The sequence below is a fragment of the Bos indicus x Bos taurus genome, chromosome 11, assembly GCF_003369695.1.
Source record: "Bos indicus x Bos taurus breed Angus x Brahman F1 hybrid chromosome 11, Bos_hybrid_MaternalHap_v2.0, whole genome shotgun sequence".
NCBI classification, from domain to species: Eukaryota; Metazoa; Chordata; class Mammalia; order Artiodactyla; family Bovidae; genus Bos; species Bos indicus x Bos taurus.
This window is the reverse complement of record NC_040086.1, coordinates 37,448,227-37,469,542: the sequence shown is the minus strand read 5'-3', so window position 1 is coordinate 37,469,542 and position 21,316 is coordinate 37,448,227. Positions and strand designations below refer to the sequence as shown.

Here is a 21,316-nt window from a genome sequence, read left to right as displayed (position 1 = left end):
ATCTAAAACATGTGTTTCCTCTGTAAGGTACATCATAATCTTCTTGCTCTTAAGAACACGAGATAGTACTTAAGCACTATGCTTAGGGCCCACATCAGAATCACCAACAAAAAGCATAGAAATGTAAACAGTGGGGCACTGAATAGACTGCTAAAAGAATACTTGTTTACTGTATGGGAGCTGAAACGAGATGGCATAGGGTTGCTTTGTTTGACCTCACCTGATCGTGTGTTCAGTATGTTGGGGGACTGGAATGTTTGGTTCCTCTGCACTTGCCCATTTCTGTAAGTACTGACTTTTGGTTTATCAATTTAGTGAGTAGACTGGCAAATTAAGGAATTAGTGGTTTAGAATTGGGAAAGGAGTAAGTCAAGGCTGTGTATTGTCACTTGCTTATTTAGCTTATGTGCAGAGTACATCATGTGAAATGCTAGGCTGGATGAATCACAGCATGGAATCAAGATTGCAGGGAGAGATATCAACAGTCTCAGATAGGCAGATGATAACCCCTCTATGGCAGAAAGTGAAGAGAAACTAAAGAGCCTCTTGATGAGGGTAAAAGAGAGTGAAAAAGCTGGCTTAAAAACTCATTGTTCAGAAAGCTAAGATCATGGCATCTGGTCCCATCACTTCATGGCAAATAAAAGGGGAAAAAGTGGAAACAGTGACAAATTTTATTTTCTTGGGGTCCAAAATCACTGAGGATGGTGACTGCAGCTGCTCCTCGGAAGGAAAGCTATGACAAACCTAGACAGCATATTAAAAAGAGGGACATAACTTTGCCAACAAGGATCTGTATAGTCCAAGCTGTGGTTTTTCCAGCAGTCGTGTGGATCTGAGAATTTGACCATAAAGAAGACTGAGCGCCCATGATTTCGTGCTTTCAAATTGTGCTGGAGAAGGCTCTTGAGAGTCCTTTGGACTGCAGGGAGATCAAACCAGTCAATCCTAAAGGAAATCAACCCTGAATCCTCATTGGAAGGACTGATGCTGAAGCTCCAGTACTTTGGCCACCAGATGTGAAAGACTCATTGGAAAAGACCCTGATGCTGGGAAAAGATGGATGGAGCTCAGGAGAAGGGAGTGACAGAGGAAGAGATGGTTTGGATAGCATCACTAAATCAATGGGAGTGAGTTTAAGCAAACTCTGGGAGATGGTGAAGGACAGGGAAGCCTGGCGTGCTCCAGTCCTTGGGGTCACAAAGAGTCTGACATGACTTAGTGACTGAACAACAACAAAGGGTTGACTGCACTCAGTTCACTAGGCTTTCACTTTCTTTCTCTGCATCATTTTAAAGAATGTTCTATTATCTTTTGGGTTACATTGTTTCCAATTGAGAAGTCAGGTCATTCTTAATATTGTTTGCCTGCCCTTTCCCTTTGTTTTCTACAGTTATCTCTTTGTGGTTTGTGTTTATCCTGCTTGTAGTTCATTGAGCTTCGGTGGCTGGTATTTTCTATCACGATTGTCAAATTTTAGGCCATTAATAATCGTAATTTTTCCCCCTATATTATTGCCTTTTGGGGGGACTCCATTTTACATATACTTTAACTGTGTGAGTCACAAAAAACTGTGGAAAATTCTGAAAGAGATGGGAATACAAGACCAGCTGACCTGCCTCTTGAGAAACCTGTATGCAGGTCAGAAAGCAACAGTTAGAACTGGACATGGAACAACAGACTGGTTCCAAATAGGAAAAGGAGTACATCAAGGCTATATATTGTCACCCTGCTTATTTAACTTATATGCAGAGTACATCATGAGAAATGCTGGGCTGGAAGAAGCACAAGCTTTAATCAAGACTGCTGGGAGAAATATCAATCACCTCAGATATGCAGATGATATCACCCTTATGGCAGAAAGTGAAGAGGAACTAAAAAGCCTCTTGATGAAAGTGAAAGAGGAGAGTGAAAAAGTTGGCTTAAAGCTCAACATTCAGAAAACGAAGATCATGGCATCTGGTCCCATCACTTCATGGGAAATAGATGGGGAAACAGTGGAAACAGCCTCAGACTTTATTTTTTGGGGCTCCAAAATCACTGCAGATGGTGACTGCAGCCATGAAATTAAAAGACGCTTACTCCTTGGAAGGAAAATTATGACCAACCTAGATAGCATATTCAAAAGCCGAGACGTTACTTTGCCAACAAAGATCTGTCTAGTCAAGGCTGTGGGTTTTCCAGTAGTCATATATGGATGTGAGAGTTGGACTGTGAAGAAAGCTGAGCGCCGAAGAATTGATGCTTTTGAACTGTGGAGAAGACTCTTGAGAGTCCCTTGGACTGCAAGGAGATTCAACCAGTCCATCCTAAAGGAGATCAGTCCTGGGTGTTCATTGGAAGGACTGATGCTAAAGCTGAAACACCAATACTTTGGCCACCTCATGTGAAGAGTTGACTCATTGGAAAAGACCCGGATGCTGGGAGGGATTGGGGGCAGGAGGAGAAGGGGATGATAAAGGATGAGATGGCTGGATGGCATCACTGACTCGATGGACATGAGTTTGGGTGAACTCTGGGAGTTGGTGATGGACAGGGAGGCCTGGCGTGCTGCGATTCATGGGGTCGCAAAGAGTCAGAAACGACTGAGCGACTGAACTGAACTGACTGAACTAACTGCTTGGTTATCTCACCAGTTATTGAGACTGTTCATTTATTCCCCCTCCCCCCACAGCTTTTTGTTTTTCATACTGTGCTTCAGTTTGGATAGTTTCTGTTACTCTTTGTTTAAATTTATTGATCCAATCTCCATTGTCCAATCTGCTTTTAAGCTTATCTGGTGAAGTTTTCTTTAGATTAATGTGATTTTCAGTTATAGCATTTCCATTTGGTTCTTTTTCTAGTCTGTGTTTTTCTGTCAAGATTCTCTGTTCACTCATTATGTTGGTCTTTTACAAAAGCTGTTTTAATTTCCAATTAATATTCATTAATCCAACATTTACACTATTTCTTTTTGTTTACGTTGGCTATTTTTTCTTATTCTCATATTTTCTTGCTTCTTTTCTTGTCCAGTAATTTTTTTATTTTATACTGCTTGTCATGGATATGGTTGGATTTTGGCAGACAGTTGGTTGCTGACAAATCACTTTAATCTTTTCAAGTCTTGATTTTAAAATTTGTGTGGGTCTAAAGCAGTGATTTACTTTTTCTTTAAGGGCAGAGTAGTAAATATTTTAGGCTTGCAGGTCATACAGGTTCTATCTAACTACTCCTCTTTGCCCTTACAGTGCAGAAGTAGCCATAGGCAAAACGACACACGAATGGGCTTTTTCCAGTACAGCTTTGGCTCATGAGCCGTATTTGCTGACTTGTCCTAGAGTACCCCTTACTTTAGGGTTACGTAGTCCCACTCTTAAGGTGTACCTTTTCTGGAATCTTATTTTTGTGCTGGGATGTTCAGGAGCTGTCTCTACTCTGACTGGCCAACACTTTTAGGTCAGGTCTTACAACACAGTCTGACCTCCAGAATATCCACTCAGTTCACAGCTTGATCATAGATTAGTCTGCTGGGTCTTGGTAAGTCTTGTGATGTGTCTGTGCAGCATTGTATTCAGCTAAAGGTTTAAAGGGAACATCTGTCTAGATTTCTGGAGCTCCTTTTCTTTGAAGCTTTCCTTTGTATGTCACCCTGCTCCACAAATTCCAGACAACTCAACAGCTTCCTCTGCCCAGCAAGAGTGCAGTATCCTGGGGCGGCTCTGCCATGTGCTGTTGACAGAAAGAGCCTTCGGAAAGCCAGGGCACTCGGCTGGTGTGCTTGCCTCTTAGGAATTACACTCCTGTGCTGCCTGTGGTCCAGTGTCTCAGGACAGTTGCTTCATATATTTTGCCCAGTTTTATAGCTGTTTATGTTGGAAGGGTTAGTGTGATAAAATTACTCTCATAGCCAGGAGCAGAGGTTCTTCTCCATGATTTTAAAACGCAGTTTATTTTCCTTGTTGTATAAGCTAGGTATGATTTTACTGACCAGTTGGTTTTGAAACAGTCAGCATAAGAATGTGTGGACGTTGGTGAGATTGTAATACGTGCTAAGTTGCTTCAGTCGCATCCAACTCTATGCAAACCCATGGCCTCCCACCAGGCTTCTCTGTCCTTGGGATTTTCCAGGCAAGAAAGCGATGTCCTTCTCCAGAGATTGATAGTGTATATGTTTTTCCAGTTTACCAGTAACAAATTCAAAATTGATAACGCCATTTTTACTTTTTCGGAGAAGTGATTTACTTAAAAGAAATCTCTCTAGTAAATTTTAATTTTGACACTGATTATTGTTTGGTAGAAGTAATTAGCATTCAAAGTTTGTAGTCCTAAGGCAGTTAGTCTAAACTTATGTTCTAGTTTTAGGCTTTGGTAAGGAAAAGAATCGAGCACTAGGGCCTATGTGAGGAATAGATCATTTGGAAATCTTTCATACTGTTATTATAAGTAATTCAGTGATTCTGTTCCTTTTACTGAGGGTAATAAGGAAATTAGTGTATATCTGATTATAGTTTAAATTTCAAATTTCTAGCTTTGTCATTAACTATGCTTTGAATAAGTTACTTTAAGGTACTCTGAGCTTTGGTAAGTAGAAATGCAGAGGACTAACAAAAATAAGGTAAGGTTGAGTATATTTTAGAAAGTTATTGGGGCTGAATATGGTGAATTTGAGCATTACTGGATGTTAATATTCAGATATTAACATGAGAGGGAAGCATGAGAGGGAAGCATGGGTTTGAACAGGAAGAAGTTTGTTTGATTGGTGTAGATAATATGTTGAGATAAGTTTGGACAGTTAAATTGGAGGTTCCCTGGTGGCTCACATGGTAAAGAATCTGCCTACAATGCAGGAGACCCAGTTTCAGGAAGATCCTTTGGAGAAGGGAATGGCGCCTCACTCCAGTATTCTTGCCTGGAGAATTCCGTTGACAGAGGAGCCTGGCAGGGCTACAGTCTGTGGGGCCGCAAAGAGTCAAACACAACGGAGTGACTAACACTTTCACTTTTTCAGTGCAGGCCTTAATATGTCTTAGAGTTTTTGGTATAATTCAGTGTATAACCAGGAGCGCGTAAATGTCTTTTGAGCAAGAAAATAAACCGAATTGTCCTTTTTGATGGCTGTAGGGGAGAGACTTAATGAGTTCTAGATTCCTTTTGCCTATTTAGTGAAAACTTGTTTTTGTTTTTTCAATATGCCATTATGTTTTTACTTAGTTTGGATATAATTAAGTCCCTAATATTTATTATTTCTCTGGCTGTTCAAATAGTACAAATGAGATTGGATGACTAAGGTTTTGGTTTCTTTGTTTTTTGTTTCTCATTTTTTAAAAATCTGTCATTCTTTTATTTTTGACTCCTTTTTAAATTTATTTTTTAATTGGAGGAAAATTGTTTTGCAGTATTATCTTGGTTTCTGCCATACAACAATCCAAATCAGCTACAATTACATGTATATCTCCTCCCTGTTGAACCCCCCGTCCCCTCATCCCACCTCTCTAGTTAATCACAGGGCCCCAAGCTGGGTTCCTGGTGTTGTACAGCAACTCCCCACCATAGTTTTACACTCGATAGCGTGTATGTGTTGATGCCGCTTTCTCCATTCATCCCACCCTCTTCTTCCACCTCTCTGTCCACAAGTCCGTTTTCTGCATCTGTGTCTCCATTTCTTCCCTGCAGGTAGGTTCATGAATACCATTTTTCTAGTTTCCATATATATGTGTTGCTGCTGCTGCCGCTAAGTCGCTTCAGTCATGTCGGACTCTGTGCGACCCCATAGACGGCAGCCCACCAGGCTCCCCCGTCCCTGGGATTCTCCAGGCAAGGGTACTGGAGTGGGCTGCCATTTCCTTCTCCAGTGCATATATGTGTTAATATATGGTATTTGTTACTCTCTTTCTGACTTACTTCCCTCTATATAATAGGCTGTAGCTTCATCCAGCTCACTAAAAGTAACTCAAATTCGTTCTTTTTAATGGCTGAGTAATATTCTGTTGTACACATATACTGCATCTGCTTTATCCGTTTGTCTGTTGATGGACATCTAGGTTGCTTCCATGTCCTGGCTATTGTAGATAGTGCTGCCATGAACATTAGGGTACGTGTGTCTTTTAGAATTGTGGTTTTCTCAGAGTATATGCTCAAGAGTGGGATTGTTGGGTCATATGATAGATTTATTCCTAGTTTTTTTTTTTTTTTAATAGTAATTCTAATTTATTTTTTGTGAATGTCCACAATGTTTTCCATAGAGGTTATACCAATTTATATTCCCAATAATGCATAAAGGTTACCTTTTTTCCACATCCTCACCAATACTCATTTGTTGTCTTTTTGATAATAGCCATTCTGACAAGTGTAAGGTGGTATCTCATTGTGGTTTTTAATGTGCGTTTCCCTGATGATTAGTGAGCATCTTTACATGTGCCTGTTAGCCATCTGTTGTTAGTCATTTTTGGAAAAATATCTATTCAGTTTACTGCTCATTTTTTAAAAATTGAATTGTTTGTTTTTTGATGCTGAGTTGTATGAGTTCTTTGTATATTTCGGATATTAACCTCTCATCAATTTCAGTTTAGTTCAGTCGCTCAGTCATGTCAGACTCTTTGCGACCCCAAGGACCACACCACATCAGGCTTCCCTGTCCATCCCCGGCCCCTGGAGCTTGCTCAAACTCATGCTCATCGAGTCGATGATGCCATGCAACCATCTCATCCTCTGTTGTCCCCTTCTCCTCCTGCCTTCAGTCTTTCCCAGTATCAGGGTCTTTTCCAATGAGTCAGTTCTTCGTATCAGGTGGCCAAAGTATTGGAGCTTCAGCTTCGGCATCAGTCCTTCCAAAGAAAATTCAGAACTGATTTCCTTTACTGGTTTGAACTCCTTGCAGTCCAAGGGACTCTCAAGAGTCTTCTCCAACACCACAGTTCAAAAGCATCCGTTCTTTGGCACTCAGCTTTCTTTATAGTCCAGCTCTCACACCCATACATGACTACAGGAAAAACCATAGCTTTGACTAGATGGACCTTTGTTGGCAAAGTAAGGTCACTTCTTTTTAATATGCTGTCTAGGTTGGTCATAGCTTTTCTTCCAAGGAGCAAGCATCTTTTAAGTTCATGGCTGCAGTCACCATTTGCAGTGATTTAGAGCCCCCCGAATTAAAATGTCTTACTGTTTCCATTGTTTTCCCATCTATTTGCCATGGTGTGATGGGTCCAGATGCCATGATCTTAGTTTTCTAAATGTATCATGGAATATATCATTTGTAAATATCTTTTCCCATTCAGTAAGTGATCTTTTTGTTGTGTTGATGGGTTCATTTCATGATATAATAACACATAATAAAAGCAGACAACTTAAATAGTATTGTAGCTGGTATGAACATATTTGCTTATCTCTCCTCTCCTTTTTTAACGTACCTAATGTGTATCATAAGATTTTTCAACTCAAAGCATTGTGTCAACAAATAACTGTTCTTTAAAAATTATCTATTACCCCTGAGGTCAATTTGTTACTATTTCATTTACTTTCTAACCAAACTCCTCCTGGTCACCTCTATATTTGCCTTTGTTCATCTAAAGTAATGCAGTCATATTTTCCTGGACTAATTCTGAAACAGTTGATATTTCTTGTCTTTAAATATATCCCGTTTTACAGTTTAGTGCTATGTACTTGGTTTTAGCCTATGTATGGATTTAACTTTAAAAAGTAGTTGCTATGGTAGAACACTGACTTAAACCTGGCTGAATAGAGCCTCCATGCAAATGGGTGGGTAAGTGAGTGAGTGAAGTCGCTCAGTCATGTCTAACTCTTTGTGACCCCATGGGCTGTAGCCCACCAGGCTCCTCCATCCATGGGATTCTCCAGGCAAGAATACTGGAGTGGGCTGCCATTTCCTTCTCCAATGCATATATGTGTTAATATGTGGTATTTGTTACTCTCTTTCTGACTTACTTCCCTCTATATAATAGGCTGTAGCTTCATCCAGCTCACTAAAAGTAACTCAAATTCGTTCTTTTTAATGGCTGAGTAATATTCTATTGTACACACATACTGCATCTGCTTTATCCGTTTGTCTGTTGATGGACATCTAGGTTGCTTCCATGTCCTGGCTATTGTAGATAGTGCTGCCATGAACATTAGGGTACGTGTGTCTTTTAGAATTGTGGTTTTCTCAGAGTATATGCTCAAGAGTGGGATTGTTGGGTCATATGATAGATTTATTCCTAGTTTTTTAAAGGATGTCCCTACTGTTTGCCATATTGGCTGTATCATTTTACATTCCCACCAACAGTGTAGGAGGGTTCTCTTTTCTCCACATCCCCTCCAGCATTTATTGTTTGTAGATTTTTTTTGATGATGGGCATTCTGAGTGATGTGAGGTAATACCTAATTATAGTTTTGATATGCATTTCTCCAATAATGAGTGATGTTAAGCATCTTTTCACGTGTTTATTGGCCATCTGTATATCTTCTATGGAGAAATGTCTGTTTAGGTCTTCTGCCCATTTTTTGATTGGGCTGTTTTTGTTTTTCTGATATTGAGCTTTTATATTGTGATTTTATATTGTGCTTTTTTAATTTTGGATTTGTGTCTTTATATTTTGGAGATTAATCCTTTGTCAGTTGCTTCATTTGCACTTATTTTCTCCCATCTTGAGAGTTGTCTTTTAATCTTGTTTATTGTTTCCTTTGCTGTGCAGAAGCATTTAAGTTTAATTAGGTCCCAACTTATTTATTTTTGTTTTTATTTCCATTACTATAGGAGGTGGGTCTTAGAGGATCTTGCTGTGATTTATGTCAGGGGATATATTGCCTATGTTTTCCTCTTAAGAGCTTTATAGTTTCTGGCCTAACATTTAAGTCTTTAATCCATTTTGAGTGTTTTTTTTGTGTATGGTATTAGGAAGTATTCTAGTTTTATTCTTTTATAGGTCGTTGTACAGTTTTCCCAGCACCACTTATTAAAGAAGCTATCTTTTCTCCATTTTATATTCGTGCCTCTTTTGTCAAAGATAAGGTACCCATAGTTATGTGGGTTTATCTCTCCGCTTTCTATCTTGTTCCATTGGGCTATATTTCTGTTTTTGTGTCAACAACATACAGTCTTGATGACTGTAGCTTTGTAATATAGTTTGAAGTCAGGAAGGTTTATTTCTCCAGCTGTGTTTTCCTTTCTCAAGATTGCTTTGGCTTTTCGGAGTCTTTGGTGTTTCCATGCAAACCGTGAAATGTTTTTGTTCTTCTGTGAAAAATGCTATTGGTAGTTTGATAGAGAGTACATTGAATCTATAGAATATTTTACATAGTGTAGATGTTACATTGTGAAGTAGAAGCAAACAGTCAAATATTTTGGATAATTACAATGTATTTGCTGGGAGACAATTTTTCTTGTTTCAGGAGCTCAAACTTATGGGGCTGATCAACTAGGAATATGTAATTTATAACAGTTGCATTTGTGCATAAATACATCCCTCAGAAGATAAAGCACTTGAGCTTGAGAGACCTTTTTCAAATCCTGGCTCTCTGGTATCCTAGCAGTGTGACTTAGAGCAAGTTGTTTCTTTTTTCCCCTTCTTTCTCTGACAACTTTTTGAGGTAGTTACTATTTCTTTTCTTATTTCATATGAGGAAATGAAGCCCAGAAAGGCTCGGTAATACCTTTCTCAGGGTTGTACATTTGTAAGTGACGGATCTGTCATTTGGACCCAGGCAGTTTGATCCCATGATTCATAGTGGGCCTTAGTGAGAGTCTGAGCAGCTCTCTTCTTCAGGGCCAAATGTTAGTGATCTCTTCTGGATTTTTTTCCCTAAGCACTTTTAGAAATGGAATACTTGTTTTGTGACTAATTTTGGATTGAATCTCATTTCACAAATGGGGATTGAAAAAAATTTTTTTTAGTGAATATTTCAACTACCAGTTTGTAAACTTTCTTACTTGACCAAGTGCCAGAAATATAATTTTTACTGTAAGAGTGATTCTGGATAGCAGTAAGGATATATTTTGAAAAAAAAAATACTTTAAAATTTTGGCACAATTGTAGATATATTTTCCTTTCCCTATAATTTTAACGTAACAGGTTTCTAGTTCACTTTCCAAATAGACTGTCTCTGAATTAGTTGGTTTTTAACTATATTGTCTAGAAGAAAAAAACAACCATTTTCTTAGGAATTTGCTACCTTTTATTTAGATGGAGCAGCTGTGTAATTATTTGGTTTTTTCCTTTGACCCCCAAATCTCAGTTTTGTACAACATTTTAATTCATTATCTTAGCTGAAAGGAATTTTCAAATTGTGATTTTACAAATGAGAAACAATTTAACTAATATTACAGAAATCATCTTTTAAAAGTGTGTACACTGAAGCAGGAGCATGGATTTTAAATCTAGGCTATTGTGTAATTTAGAGCAAGCTACTAGATTGTCATCTGTAAAAATTCTCATATTTCTCATTGGGTTGATGTGTAGATTAAGTATGAAAAGTCCTTGGCCTGGCAGTAAGCATGAAATAAATGCTAAGTATTAGTTAAAAAATAAAATGTGTATGCATATGTGTGCGTGTGTGTGTGCTAGGTCGCTTCAGTCGTGTCTGACTCTTTACGACCTTAGGGACTGTAGCCCACCAGACTCTCTGTCCATGGGATTCTCCAGGCAAGAATACTGAAGTGGGTTGCCATGCCCTCCTCCAGGGGATCCTCCCAACCCAGGGACCAAACTGCGCCTCCTGCATTGCAAGGAGATCCTTTACCGTTGAGCCACTGGGGAAGCCCACGCATATGTGTACATTTTACAAAATCTCATAAGGCAAAGAGTCTCAATGGTTTGGGTGAGTGGCCTATCCAGCCTGTGGTTCTGGGTTATAGGAGACTTCTAAATGCTTGTCATGGATTTCACCTCACTACCAATCTAAGAAGCATTTATTTCTTTCTAAAATAATTTATTTATTTACTTTGGCTGTGCTGGGTCGTTGTTGCTGTGTGAGGTTTTCTGTAGTTTTGGTGAGTGGGGGCTGCTCTGTAGTTGCAGCACACCGGTTTCTCTGCTGGCTTCCCTTGTGGAGCACAGGCTCAAAGGCGTGTGGGCTTCACTAGTTGCAGTGTGCAGGTCAGTGGTTGTAGCTCTCAGGCTCTAAAGCGCAGGACCAATCGTGTGGCACAGAGGCTTAGTTGCTCTGCGGCATGTGGGATTGTCTCAGATCAGGGATTGAACCCATCTGTGTCGCCTGCATTGGCAACCGGATTCTTTACCACTGAATCACTAGGGAAGCCCTGAGAATCCTTTAGGTATCATACCTAGGGTGAATTTGTTTTTAAATTTTATGTGACATTTTGAATTCTTTGAGAAGAATACCCTTGGAAGAAAAGACTTTGTTCATGATAGCCACATCTCTGATTGCTCTTTTTTTGTGTTGATCAGGCTTGTCTAGCTTGTCCTTACCAGTAGAAGTGTCCAAATTTATTATTTCCTCTATGTGAAAGAAATACCTCCTGTCATCTCTCAAACTATTTCAAGTTGTCTTTTGTTAGGGGCCTTTCTCTAGTGTAAACCAAAGATATTTTGCATAAGATTGCCCGCCAGCAGGTATAAAATGACATTGTACAAGGTTAATATACCAATATGTAGTGTATTAGTCTATGGGCTGCCATAACAAAACACCATAGACTAGGTAACTTAAACAAGGGAACTTTAATTCTTACAGTTCTGAAGACTGGAAGGTCTTAAGACCAAAGCATGGGCAAGTTAGGTTTCATTAAAGGCCTGTTTTCTTGGCGTATAGGTTGCTGCCTTCTCACTGTGTGCTCACATGACCTCTTTATGTGACCATGGCCCGACCCTCATGACCTCATGTATTCCTCTTTACCTCTGAAAGGCCCCGTTTTCAAACATGACTCACTGGACCTTAGGACTTCAACATAATGAATTTGGGGGGAAACACAGTTTATAACATACGGCATACATTGGTTAAGAAAGGGAGCTCTGGAGTCTTGCTACTGATGTATCCCCGGAGTCTTTGTTACTTATGTACTGAGTGAGTTTCTTAATTTGTCTGTCTCTCAGTTTTTTAATCTGTTAAATGGGATATTAACAACACTGTAACAGAATTATAAGGAGTAAAATGAGTTCTTGCATCATGTAAAGCACTTAGAATAACAAATAGAGAATATGCATGATTTTCTGAAAGTGTTCTTCTAAAATGAACATGCTGCTGCTGCTAAGTCACTTCAGTCTTGTCCGACTTTGTGTGACCCCATAAATGGCAGCCCACCAGGCTCCCCTGTCCCTGGGATTCTCCAGGCAAGAACACTGGAGTGGGTTGCCATTTCCTTCTCCAGTGCATGAAAGTGAAAAGTGAAAGTGAAGTCGCTCAGTTGTGTCAGACTCTTAGCAACCCCATGGACTGCAGCCTACCAGGCTCCTCCATCCATGGGATTTTCCAGGCAAGAGTACTGGAGTGGGGTGCCATTACCTTCTCCAAAATTGAACATAGACCAATAAAAAAGAAAAGATTAGTGTATTAAAGCCATGATGATTCATGAAGTTTCTTTAACATAAACATGTTATTGCCTCTTGAGAAATGATAGGTTCTATGGGTATCATTTAGTCAATTTTGTAAATTATAATTTAATCTGGATTAATGGAACTACTAATGGTACTACTTTTTCCTTTCCATCTTGACTTTTTCTCTGTAGATAAAGTTTTGTGTTAACTCATTACAAACTGAACCCCTTGCTTGCTCCTCTTTAGTCTCCTTCCAGCTCTGTCTTTATTTCTGCTGAGGTTATATTCTATTTGTTTTTCAGATGAGACACTTTTTGCTCTTCCTGCTGCATCTGAGCCTGTGATACACTCCTCTGCAGGCAAGTTCTTTCTGCTAGCCTTTTATCTTCTGTGTATTCTAACTTTAACTTTTTAGTTTTGTTAACTATGCTTAGTAGTTTGAATTTACTAAAAATTAGCATGATTCCAAGAATGTTTGTCTACTGACCAAGTTGAAATTTGCATTTTATATGCTGTATCCAAGAGAGAAATGGGCAGAATCCTGATTAATAATTGGAAATGTGTAAAGAATTCTTGGACCCTTGATTTATGTTTACTTATTGACTAATCATTTCCTCCAAATATAGTTTATTTTCTTATAGCTGACAGGCTTTCACAGAACAGAATGCCAGTCTATGGCATTTAATTATCCATTGCCCCTTCTTTTCTGTACTGTCGGTCAAACTCTCTTCTCAAATTCTCATTTCTTCCTCTAATACTAGTTAATAGTAGTTTTTCTCAATTTTACTTGAGGTTTTTCTCAAAGACTTGATGTCTTTGCATGGCATATAATTGCCTCTGTAGCTGTGCACATGTTTTTTGACCATAGCTTTAATTTCTTCAATAATGATTCAGTTGACTTGATAATTATTTATAAACTAAATGTTATTAGCATTTTAGTTAACAGTAAGTCTTTACTAACACTGTTTTTTGAATCTGTCATAAAACTTGCATTAACTCTGAGCATTAGCATCAGAGCACTGGCATTCTCTAACTTTTCTTTCTGTCCACGGTCACAGAAAAAGTTATGGATTTGAAGGAGCAGCCAGGTAACACTGTTTCTGCTGGTCAAGAGGATTTTCCATCTGTCCTGCCTGAAACTGCTGCTTCTCTTCCTTCTTTATCTCCTCTCTCAGCTGCTTCTTTTAAAGAACGTGAATACCTTGGTGATTTACCAGCAGTACTACCCACTGAAGGAACACTTCCAGCAACTTCAAATGAAGCTTCTAAAGCATTCTCAGAGAAGGCAAAAAATCCATTTGTAGAGAGAAATTTAACAGAGTTTTCAGAATTGGAATATTCAGAAATGGAATCATCATTCAGTGGCTCTCAAAAGGCAGAACCTGCCATAACAGTAGCGAATCCTAGGGACGAAATAGTTGTGAGGAGTAAAGATAAAGAAGAGGACTTAGTTAGTCTTAACATCCTTCATACTCAGCAGGAGTTATCTACAGTCCTTACGAAATCAGTTAAAGAAGATAGAGTTCTGTCTCCAGAAAAAACAAAGGACAGTTTTAATGAAAAGGGAGTTGCAGCAGAAGCTTCTATGAGGGAGGAATATGCAGACTTCAAACCATTTGAGCGAGTATGGGAAGTGAAAGATACTTACAAGCAAGATAGTGATGTTTTGGTTGCTGGAGGTAATATAGAGAGCAAATTGGAAGGTAAAGTGGATAAGAAACGTTTTTCAGATAGCCTTGAACAAACAAATCGTGAAAAAGATAGTGAAAGCAGTAATGATGACGCTTCATTTCCCAGTACACCAGAAGCTGTAAGAGGTGGTTCCGGAGCGTACATCACGTGTGCTCCCTTTAACCCAACAACTGAGAATGTTTCAACAAACATTTTTCCCTTGTTGGAAGATCATACTTCGGAAAATAAGACAGATGAAAAAAAGATAGAAGAAAAAAAGGCACAAATTGTAACAGAGAAGAATGCAAGTGTCAAAACATCAAACCCTTTCCTTATGGCAGCACAGGAGTCTAAGACAGATTACGTTACAACAGATCATGTGTCAAAGGTGACCGAGGAAGTAGTGGCAAACATGCCTGAAGGTCTAACCCCAGATTTGGTTCAGGAAGCATGTGAAAGTGAATTGAATGAAGCTACTGGTACAAAAATTGCCTTTGAAACAAAAATGGACCTGGTTCAAACTTCAGAAGCTGTGCAGGAGTCACTTTACCCTGTAACACAGCTTTGCCCATCTTTTGAAGAATCTGAAGCTACTCCGTCACCGGTTTTGCCTGACATTGTCATGGAAGCACCATTAAATTCTGTAGTTCCTAGTGCTGGTGCTTCTGCAGTGCAGCTCAGTTCATCACCATTAGAAACTCCTCCTTCAGTTAATTATGAAAGCATAAAGTTTGAGCCTGAAAATCCCCCACCATATGAGGAGGCCATGAATGTATCACTAAAAAAAGAATCAGGAATGAATGAAGAAATCACAGAGCCTGAAGGTATTAGTGTAGCTGTTCAGGAAACAGAAGCTCCTTATATATCTATTGCATGTGATTTAATTAAAGAAACAAAGATCTCTACTGAACCGACTCCAGATTTCTCTAGTTATTCAGAAATAGCAGAAGTTGCACAGCCAGTGCCCGAGCATTCTGAGCTAGTTGAAGATTCCTCCCCCGATTCTGAACCAGTTGACTTATTTAGTGATGATTCAATACCCGAAGTTCCACAAAAACAAGATGAAGCTGTAATACTTGTGAAAGAAAACCTCACTGAAATTTCATCTGAGTCAGTGACAGGACATGACAATAAGGGAAAACTCAGTGCTTCACCATCACCTGAGGGAGGAAAACCGTATTTGGAGTCTTTTCAGCCCAGTTTAGGCATCACAAAAGATACCTTAGCACCTGATGAAGTTTTAGCATTGACCCAAAAGGAGAAAATCCCTTTGCAGATGGAGGAGCTCAATACTGCAGTTTATTCAAGTGATGGCTTATTCATTGCTCAGGAAGCAAACCTAAGAGAAAGTGAAACATTTTCAGATTCATCTCCGATTGAGATTATAGATGAGTTCCCGACCTTTGTCAGTTCTAAAGCAGATTCTTCTCCTACATTAGCCAGGGAATACACTGACCTAGAAGTAGCCCACAAAAGTGAAATTGCTGACATCCAGGATGGAGCTGGGTCATTGGCTTGTGCAGGATTGCCCCATGACCTTTCTTTCAAGAGTATACAACCTAAAGAGGAAGTTCATATCCCAGATGAGTTCTCCAAAGATAGGGGTGATGTTTCAAAGGTGCCCGTACTGCCTCCAGATGTTTCTGCTTTGGATGCTCAAGCAGAGATAGGCAGCATAGAAAAACCCAAAGTTCTTGTGAAAGAAGCCGAGAGAAAACTTCCTTCTGATACAGAAAAAGAGCGAAGATCTCCATCTGCTATATTTTCAGCAGAGCTGAGTAAAACTTCAGGTAATCAATCCATACATTATTTTGTGCTTTCTTGCCACCTTATGACTTATGGAACATTCTACTACCTTTTCTGTAGCATGTTATGTTTATAGGGTCTAAATATATCACATCGGTAAGAATTCTTTTTACTGGCTCAGTTAAAGGTTTTAGTGCTTTTTTTACCCCTCTTGCACTCATCACTCACTCTTGCTCTTAACTTGCCAATAATTATTTGTTGGTAATTTTTGTATTGTGCCACAGAACTGGAACAAAATTTTATTAGAATTGACTTCAACATCTGTTTCTTTCTTCTCTTTTGCTTTAGTGTTTCCTAATAGTGTAAAGAGCAAGAGGTATTAAAAACGAAGTATTTTCAGATATGTTTACTTTTGTTTCCCAGAAATATCTTCATTTTAAAATCTTAAGGAAAGAACATTTCTGTTATTTATCTCTACTATTTCAATATAATGCAGTAATTCCAGTAATAGGTGTAAAGTTAAGCATATTGAGTATTACATGTTTTGTGAAGTATACATGGAGGTATGCTATTAATTCTCCTGGAAAGTACTAATTCTCATTTTTTTCTTTTGACTCCACATTTCCCACATACCTGATTTGTGTAAAGTAACTTGTGCATTTGTTTTTATTTAGCATCCTAATTTAGATGTGTTTTCTATAAAAATATGTAGCGATTACTATGAATTTACTGAGTATACTTAGGCATTGGAGATAGACCAGTTTACAGTTTGTTGCTATAATCAAAAAAAGGGGAGATCATGAACATTAAGGCAATGGGATGGGCACAGAGACGTAATAGTGTTTGATTGGAATCGGACATGAAGATAAGGGGAGGAGTTAAAGCTTACTCTGGGGAAACTGGGTTCCTTTTATGTGCAGATACCTGGATGGCAGTATGAGAAACTGAGTTGGAAACATGAGAAAATAAAGTGGGTTTAATGGGAGAAAATAGTTGTTTGTTGTTTTTTTTTTAAGAGTGCTTAGTGTTTATTAGACATAGTAGTATATATTACCTGTAGATTATTCATGTGCAAGGCAGATGCTTTTTTAAAATGTTTTTTAATTGGAGTATAATTACTTTACAGTGTTGTGTTAGTTTCTGCTGTGAATCAGCTATATGTGTAATATATTCCCTCCCTCTTGAACCTCCCTGCCACCCACCCCTATCCCACCCCTCTAGGTCATCAGAGCATGGAGCTGAGCTCCTCATGTTATACAGTAGCTTCCCATTAGTTACCTGTTTTACTCATGGTCGTGTATATATGGCAGTGCCACTCTCTCAATTCGTCCCAGCCTCTCCTTCCCATACTGTGTCCGCAAGTCTGTTCTCTGACTGCAACTCTATTCCTGCCTTGCAAATAGGTTCATCAGTACCATTTTTCTAGATACCATATGTATGTTTTTCTCTTTCTGACATGCTTCACTCTGTGTGTCAGACTCTGGGTTCATCCACGTCACCAGATGACCAATAAAAATTCAGTTCTGAGAATGTTGTAATTAAGGTACCTATGTGATCCAAGAATGAGAGATACTATACATAGGAAGCTCTTGAGAGAGACCGTAACTGTATGCATGTATTTACTGTGGACTCAAGGCAGTAGTTAAAGCCGCAGACATCAACTACGCAGAAGGGTTACAGGTAGAAGAATTGATCAACATTACCAGATTCTGGAGAGGCTTAGTTAAGATAAGGATTGAGGATTTGTCAGAAGGAAGGGAGTTGTAATGGTCATCTCTGTTCTCAGAGGGCTAATGATTTTCTGCATCCTTGTTTGTGATCTAGGTGTTTTTTTTTTTAGATTTCTGTGTCTTAATACTGAATATACTTTTAAATGTGAAAACATTAATCAGTATTAAATAATAAATAAAACTTGCTCAGATAATTTATTATTTCCAATTTGTTCTCCTTGTTTTCTTAAAATGACATTTATAGGCAGGATTCAATTTTAATTGGGGGAAAAAAAAGACTGATTTTAATCAGCAGAGGAGATGAGCAAAATGTGATGCAGACTTTGATGCCTTGTTGATATATTTAGATAAAATTAATTAGGAGAAAAATGAATGCTAGTCTTCTTTTCCGTTGATAAAAAGGTATTTTATCAAAACGTATTTTTTTTCTTTGTTTTTTGTTTTTTATATTTATGGGGATATAGTTGATAAACACTATTGTATTAGTTTCAGGTTGTACAGTAAAGTGAATCTGTTCTGTATATCATATACCCACTCTTTTTTAGGTTCTTTTCCCATATAGGCCATTATAGCATATTGAATAGAGTTCCCTGTGGTATACATTAGGTCCTTATTAGTTATCTATTTTATATATAGTAGTGTGTAAATGTTAATCTCAATCTTCCAATTTATCCTTCCCCTTTCCTAACCGCCCCCCCACCCCCACATAACCACAAGTTTATTTTCTACATCTGTGACTATTTCAGTTTTGTAAATAAGTTTATTTGTACACTTTTTTTTAGATTCAACATAAAAGCGGTATCATATAATATTTGTCTTTTTCTGTGCTGACTTCACTTAGTATGACAAAGAATACAGGATGGAAAAGGGAGAAAAAGAGTCATTTATAGTGGAGAAGCCTGAAGTACTACCTCGGCCAGGTGACCAGGGTTAACATTCACAGTGATAAGCTATGTTGATAGTCTGTGCCCAAACTGAGGGACATCCTACAAAATAATCTGGCTAGTACTTCTCAAAACTGTCAAAGTCATCAGGAACAATGAAGTCTGAGAAACTAAGGAGACATGATGATTAAATGTAATGTGATAGCCTGGATGGATGGCTCAGACTGTAAAGCATCTGTCTACAATGCGGGAGACCCGGGTTTGATCCCTGGGTCGGGAAGATCCGCTGGAGAAGGAAATGGCAATCCACTCCAGTACTATTGCCTGGAAAATCCCATGGACAGAGAAGCCTGGTAGGCTACAGCCCATGGGGTTGCAAAGAGTTGGACACGATTGAGCGACTTCACCTTCACTTCAGCCTGGATGGAATACTAGGACAGAAAGAGGACATTATGTGAAAACTAAGAAAACCCAAATAAAATATGGACTTTAGTTAATAAAAATGTATCCCTATTGACTCATTATATATGACAAGTGTACCATAGTAATATAATAAGAAACTGAGTACAGGGTATATGCTAACTCTCTGTAATATTCTTGTTATTTTTCTGTTAATCCAAAACTATTGTAAAATAAAATAATTTATTAAGTGTTCTTTTTAAAAAGGCCTGGAAATTACCTGGCATATATAGGCATTCAACAAGTGGTAGCTTTTTTATTTTTTAAATGATTTTTGCCATTTTGAAAAATAAAGGAAACATTTTTTTGTTTTAATTTGAATTTTTTTGATTACTTATGAGTCGGGACCATTTTTTAAAGCTTCTCTTTGCTTTTTATATTCATGCCCTTTATCTGGTTCAGTCAAGCTGTATTCTTTTTACTTTTTTGGCCATACCGCATGACCTGTGGGATCTTAGTTCCCTGACCAGGGATTAAACATGGCCCACTGTGGTGAAAGCACTGAGTCCTAACCACTGGGCAACCAGGGAATTCCCTCAAAGTATATACTCAATAGTAAAATGTAAATACTGGTTTCTCTCAGTTCATAATTAATGAACGTTCATTATGTTATTTTTTGCTTCACTGTACTTCATTATTTAGAGGCTGAGCATTTCATATGTGTTCTTTATTTTATTTAATTAATTTATTTTAATTATTTTTTAATTATTTTTTTAAATTTTATTTTATTTAGCTTTACAATATTGTATTGGTTTTGCCATATATCAAAATGAATCTGCCACAGGTATACATAAATAAATACACATTCGTTTTAAAAAAGATTTGTGGCTAAAGATTTATGCTTTTGGTACCTTGATGGTTTTCATTTTTTGCTTAAGATATATTATGATTATCATTGGCATTTTAATTTTTCACTTTCCACTTATTTTAAGTATAAATATCTAAGTTAAAATATTTTAATAATTGCTTAAATTTATGTTACTAAATTTAGACCCATATAGTGAAACTTCTGAATAGTTAACTGATAGCACTACCAGATGACAATTGAAATGTTTTTCTCAGATGATGAATGGAAGTCTCAGTTTGGCATAGAGTGACAGTTCAGGGATATAAGTGTATAATGATTGGAAGATTATTAACAATTCTAAGGGCACAAAGAGGCTCTCTCTACCTTGGGATATTAAGAATGGCTTCACAAAGAGGTGCTACTTTAAAAGTTAGAGTTAGCAAATGTGAGTAAACATATAGACTTATTCATTTATATAAACATGATAAACATTTTCCAGATCCTGTTTTGATATTTTGGGGGAAATGTGTGGGTATTATGGTCAGTATGTAGAAACTTACTCACTCGAAGCTAGGGACAGATGAATTTGCAAACTGACCATGAGGGACTCTGTGAAAAGAAACATCAGGTTTATTCAGAACTAAAATGAAAAACCAGTCTGTGTTAAAAGAGGGTTTATTACACATTATATGCTAAATTTCCTGTGACTGTAATTAAGCTGAATTTTTAGAAAATCTATGGTATCACTTGAGTTTTTAAGATAATTGCTTTTTGAAAACAACTTTCATTTGGGAGTAATTTCAAACTTAAAAACAATTGCAAGAATAAAAGTACAAAGAATGTCTTATACTTTTCATCTAAATTTACCTGTTAATATTTCCCCATTTGCTTTATTATTTATGATCTCTTTTATAAATAACTAGACAATGGATACATAAATACACCCTTTTTTCCAGAGCCCATGAGATAAGTTCTGTACATTCTGTTACCCCTAAATACTTCAAAAAGGGATATTCTCTTACATAACCTCAGCATAGCTATTAACTTTGTAAATTTACATTGATAACAGTGCTTTTTTCTAATCTACCATTCATATTCCAGTTGGTAGTTGACCTAGTGTCCTCTACTGTAAGGTCCAGTCTAGAGCCAAGTTTTATATTTAGTTGTTATGTTGCCTTTGATTTCTTTAATTTGCAGCATATCCAGTTTTTCTCTCTCATGACTAACATTTTTGAAGAACACAGGCCCTTTCCCTTCTCTCTTTTTAGTAGAAAATTCCTTGTTGTTTTTTTTTTTTTTGCATTTGTGTATTGTTTGTTAGTGATTAGATTGAGGTTATGATTCATGGCCAAAATGAAGACGATGTAGTGCCTCTCTCTTGATGTCAATCTGGAGGTACCTACTATCCGTCAGTCCTTCATTGATGAGGCCATTCGGTCAAGTGGTTCCTGATTTCCTTATATAATTATTATCCTTCGTGACAGCTGACGGGTGACACTGCAAATATCCTGCCCTTTATTAAAATTCTTTCCCTAGATTTAGTATCTATTGAAGACTCTTGATTGATTTATTCTT

At 37.8% G+C, this 21,316-nt stretch overlaps 1 protein-coding gene across 2 annotated transcripts in view; it reads left to right on the top strand.

Annotated features, from left to right (window-relative positions):
- The window catches only part of RTN4 (reticulon 4), a 74,603-nt gene that overhangs the window by 10,326 nt on the left and 42,961 nt on the right, over positions 1–21,316 (top strand). The window contains exons 2-3 of one of the 2 annotated variants that reach the window (XM_027555305.1): positions 12,767–12,823; positions 13,523–15,925. The exons of the other annotated variant lie outside the window; for it this stretch is intronic. Of the exons in view, the coding sequence (XP_027411106.1) occupies positions 12,767–12,823; positions 13,523–15,925 (2,460 nt within the window). The remainder of the gene's footprint in view (positions 1–12,766; positions 12,824–13,522; positions 15,926–21,316) is intronic. 2 annotated transcript variants of the gene reach the window in all.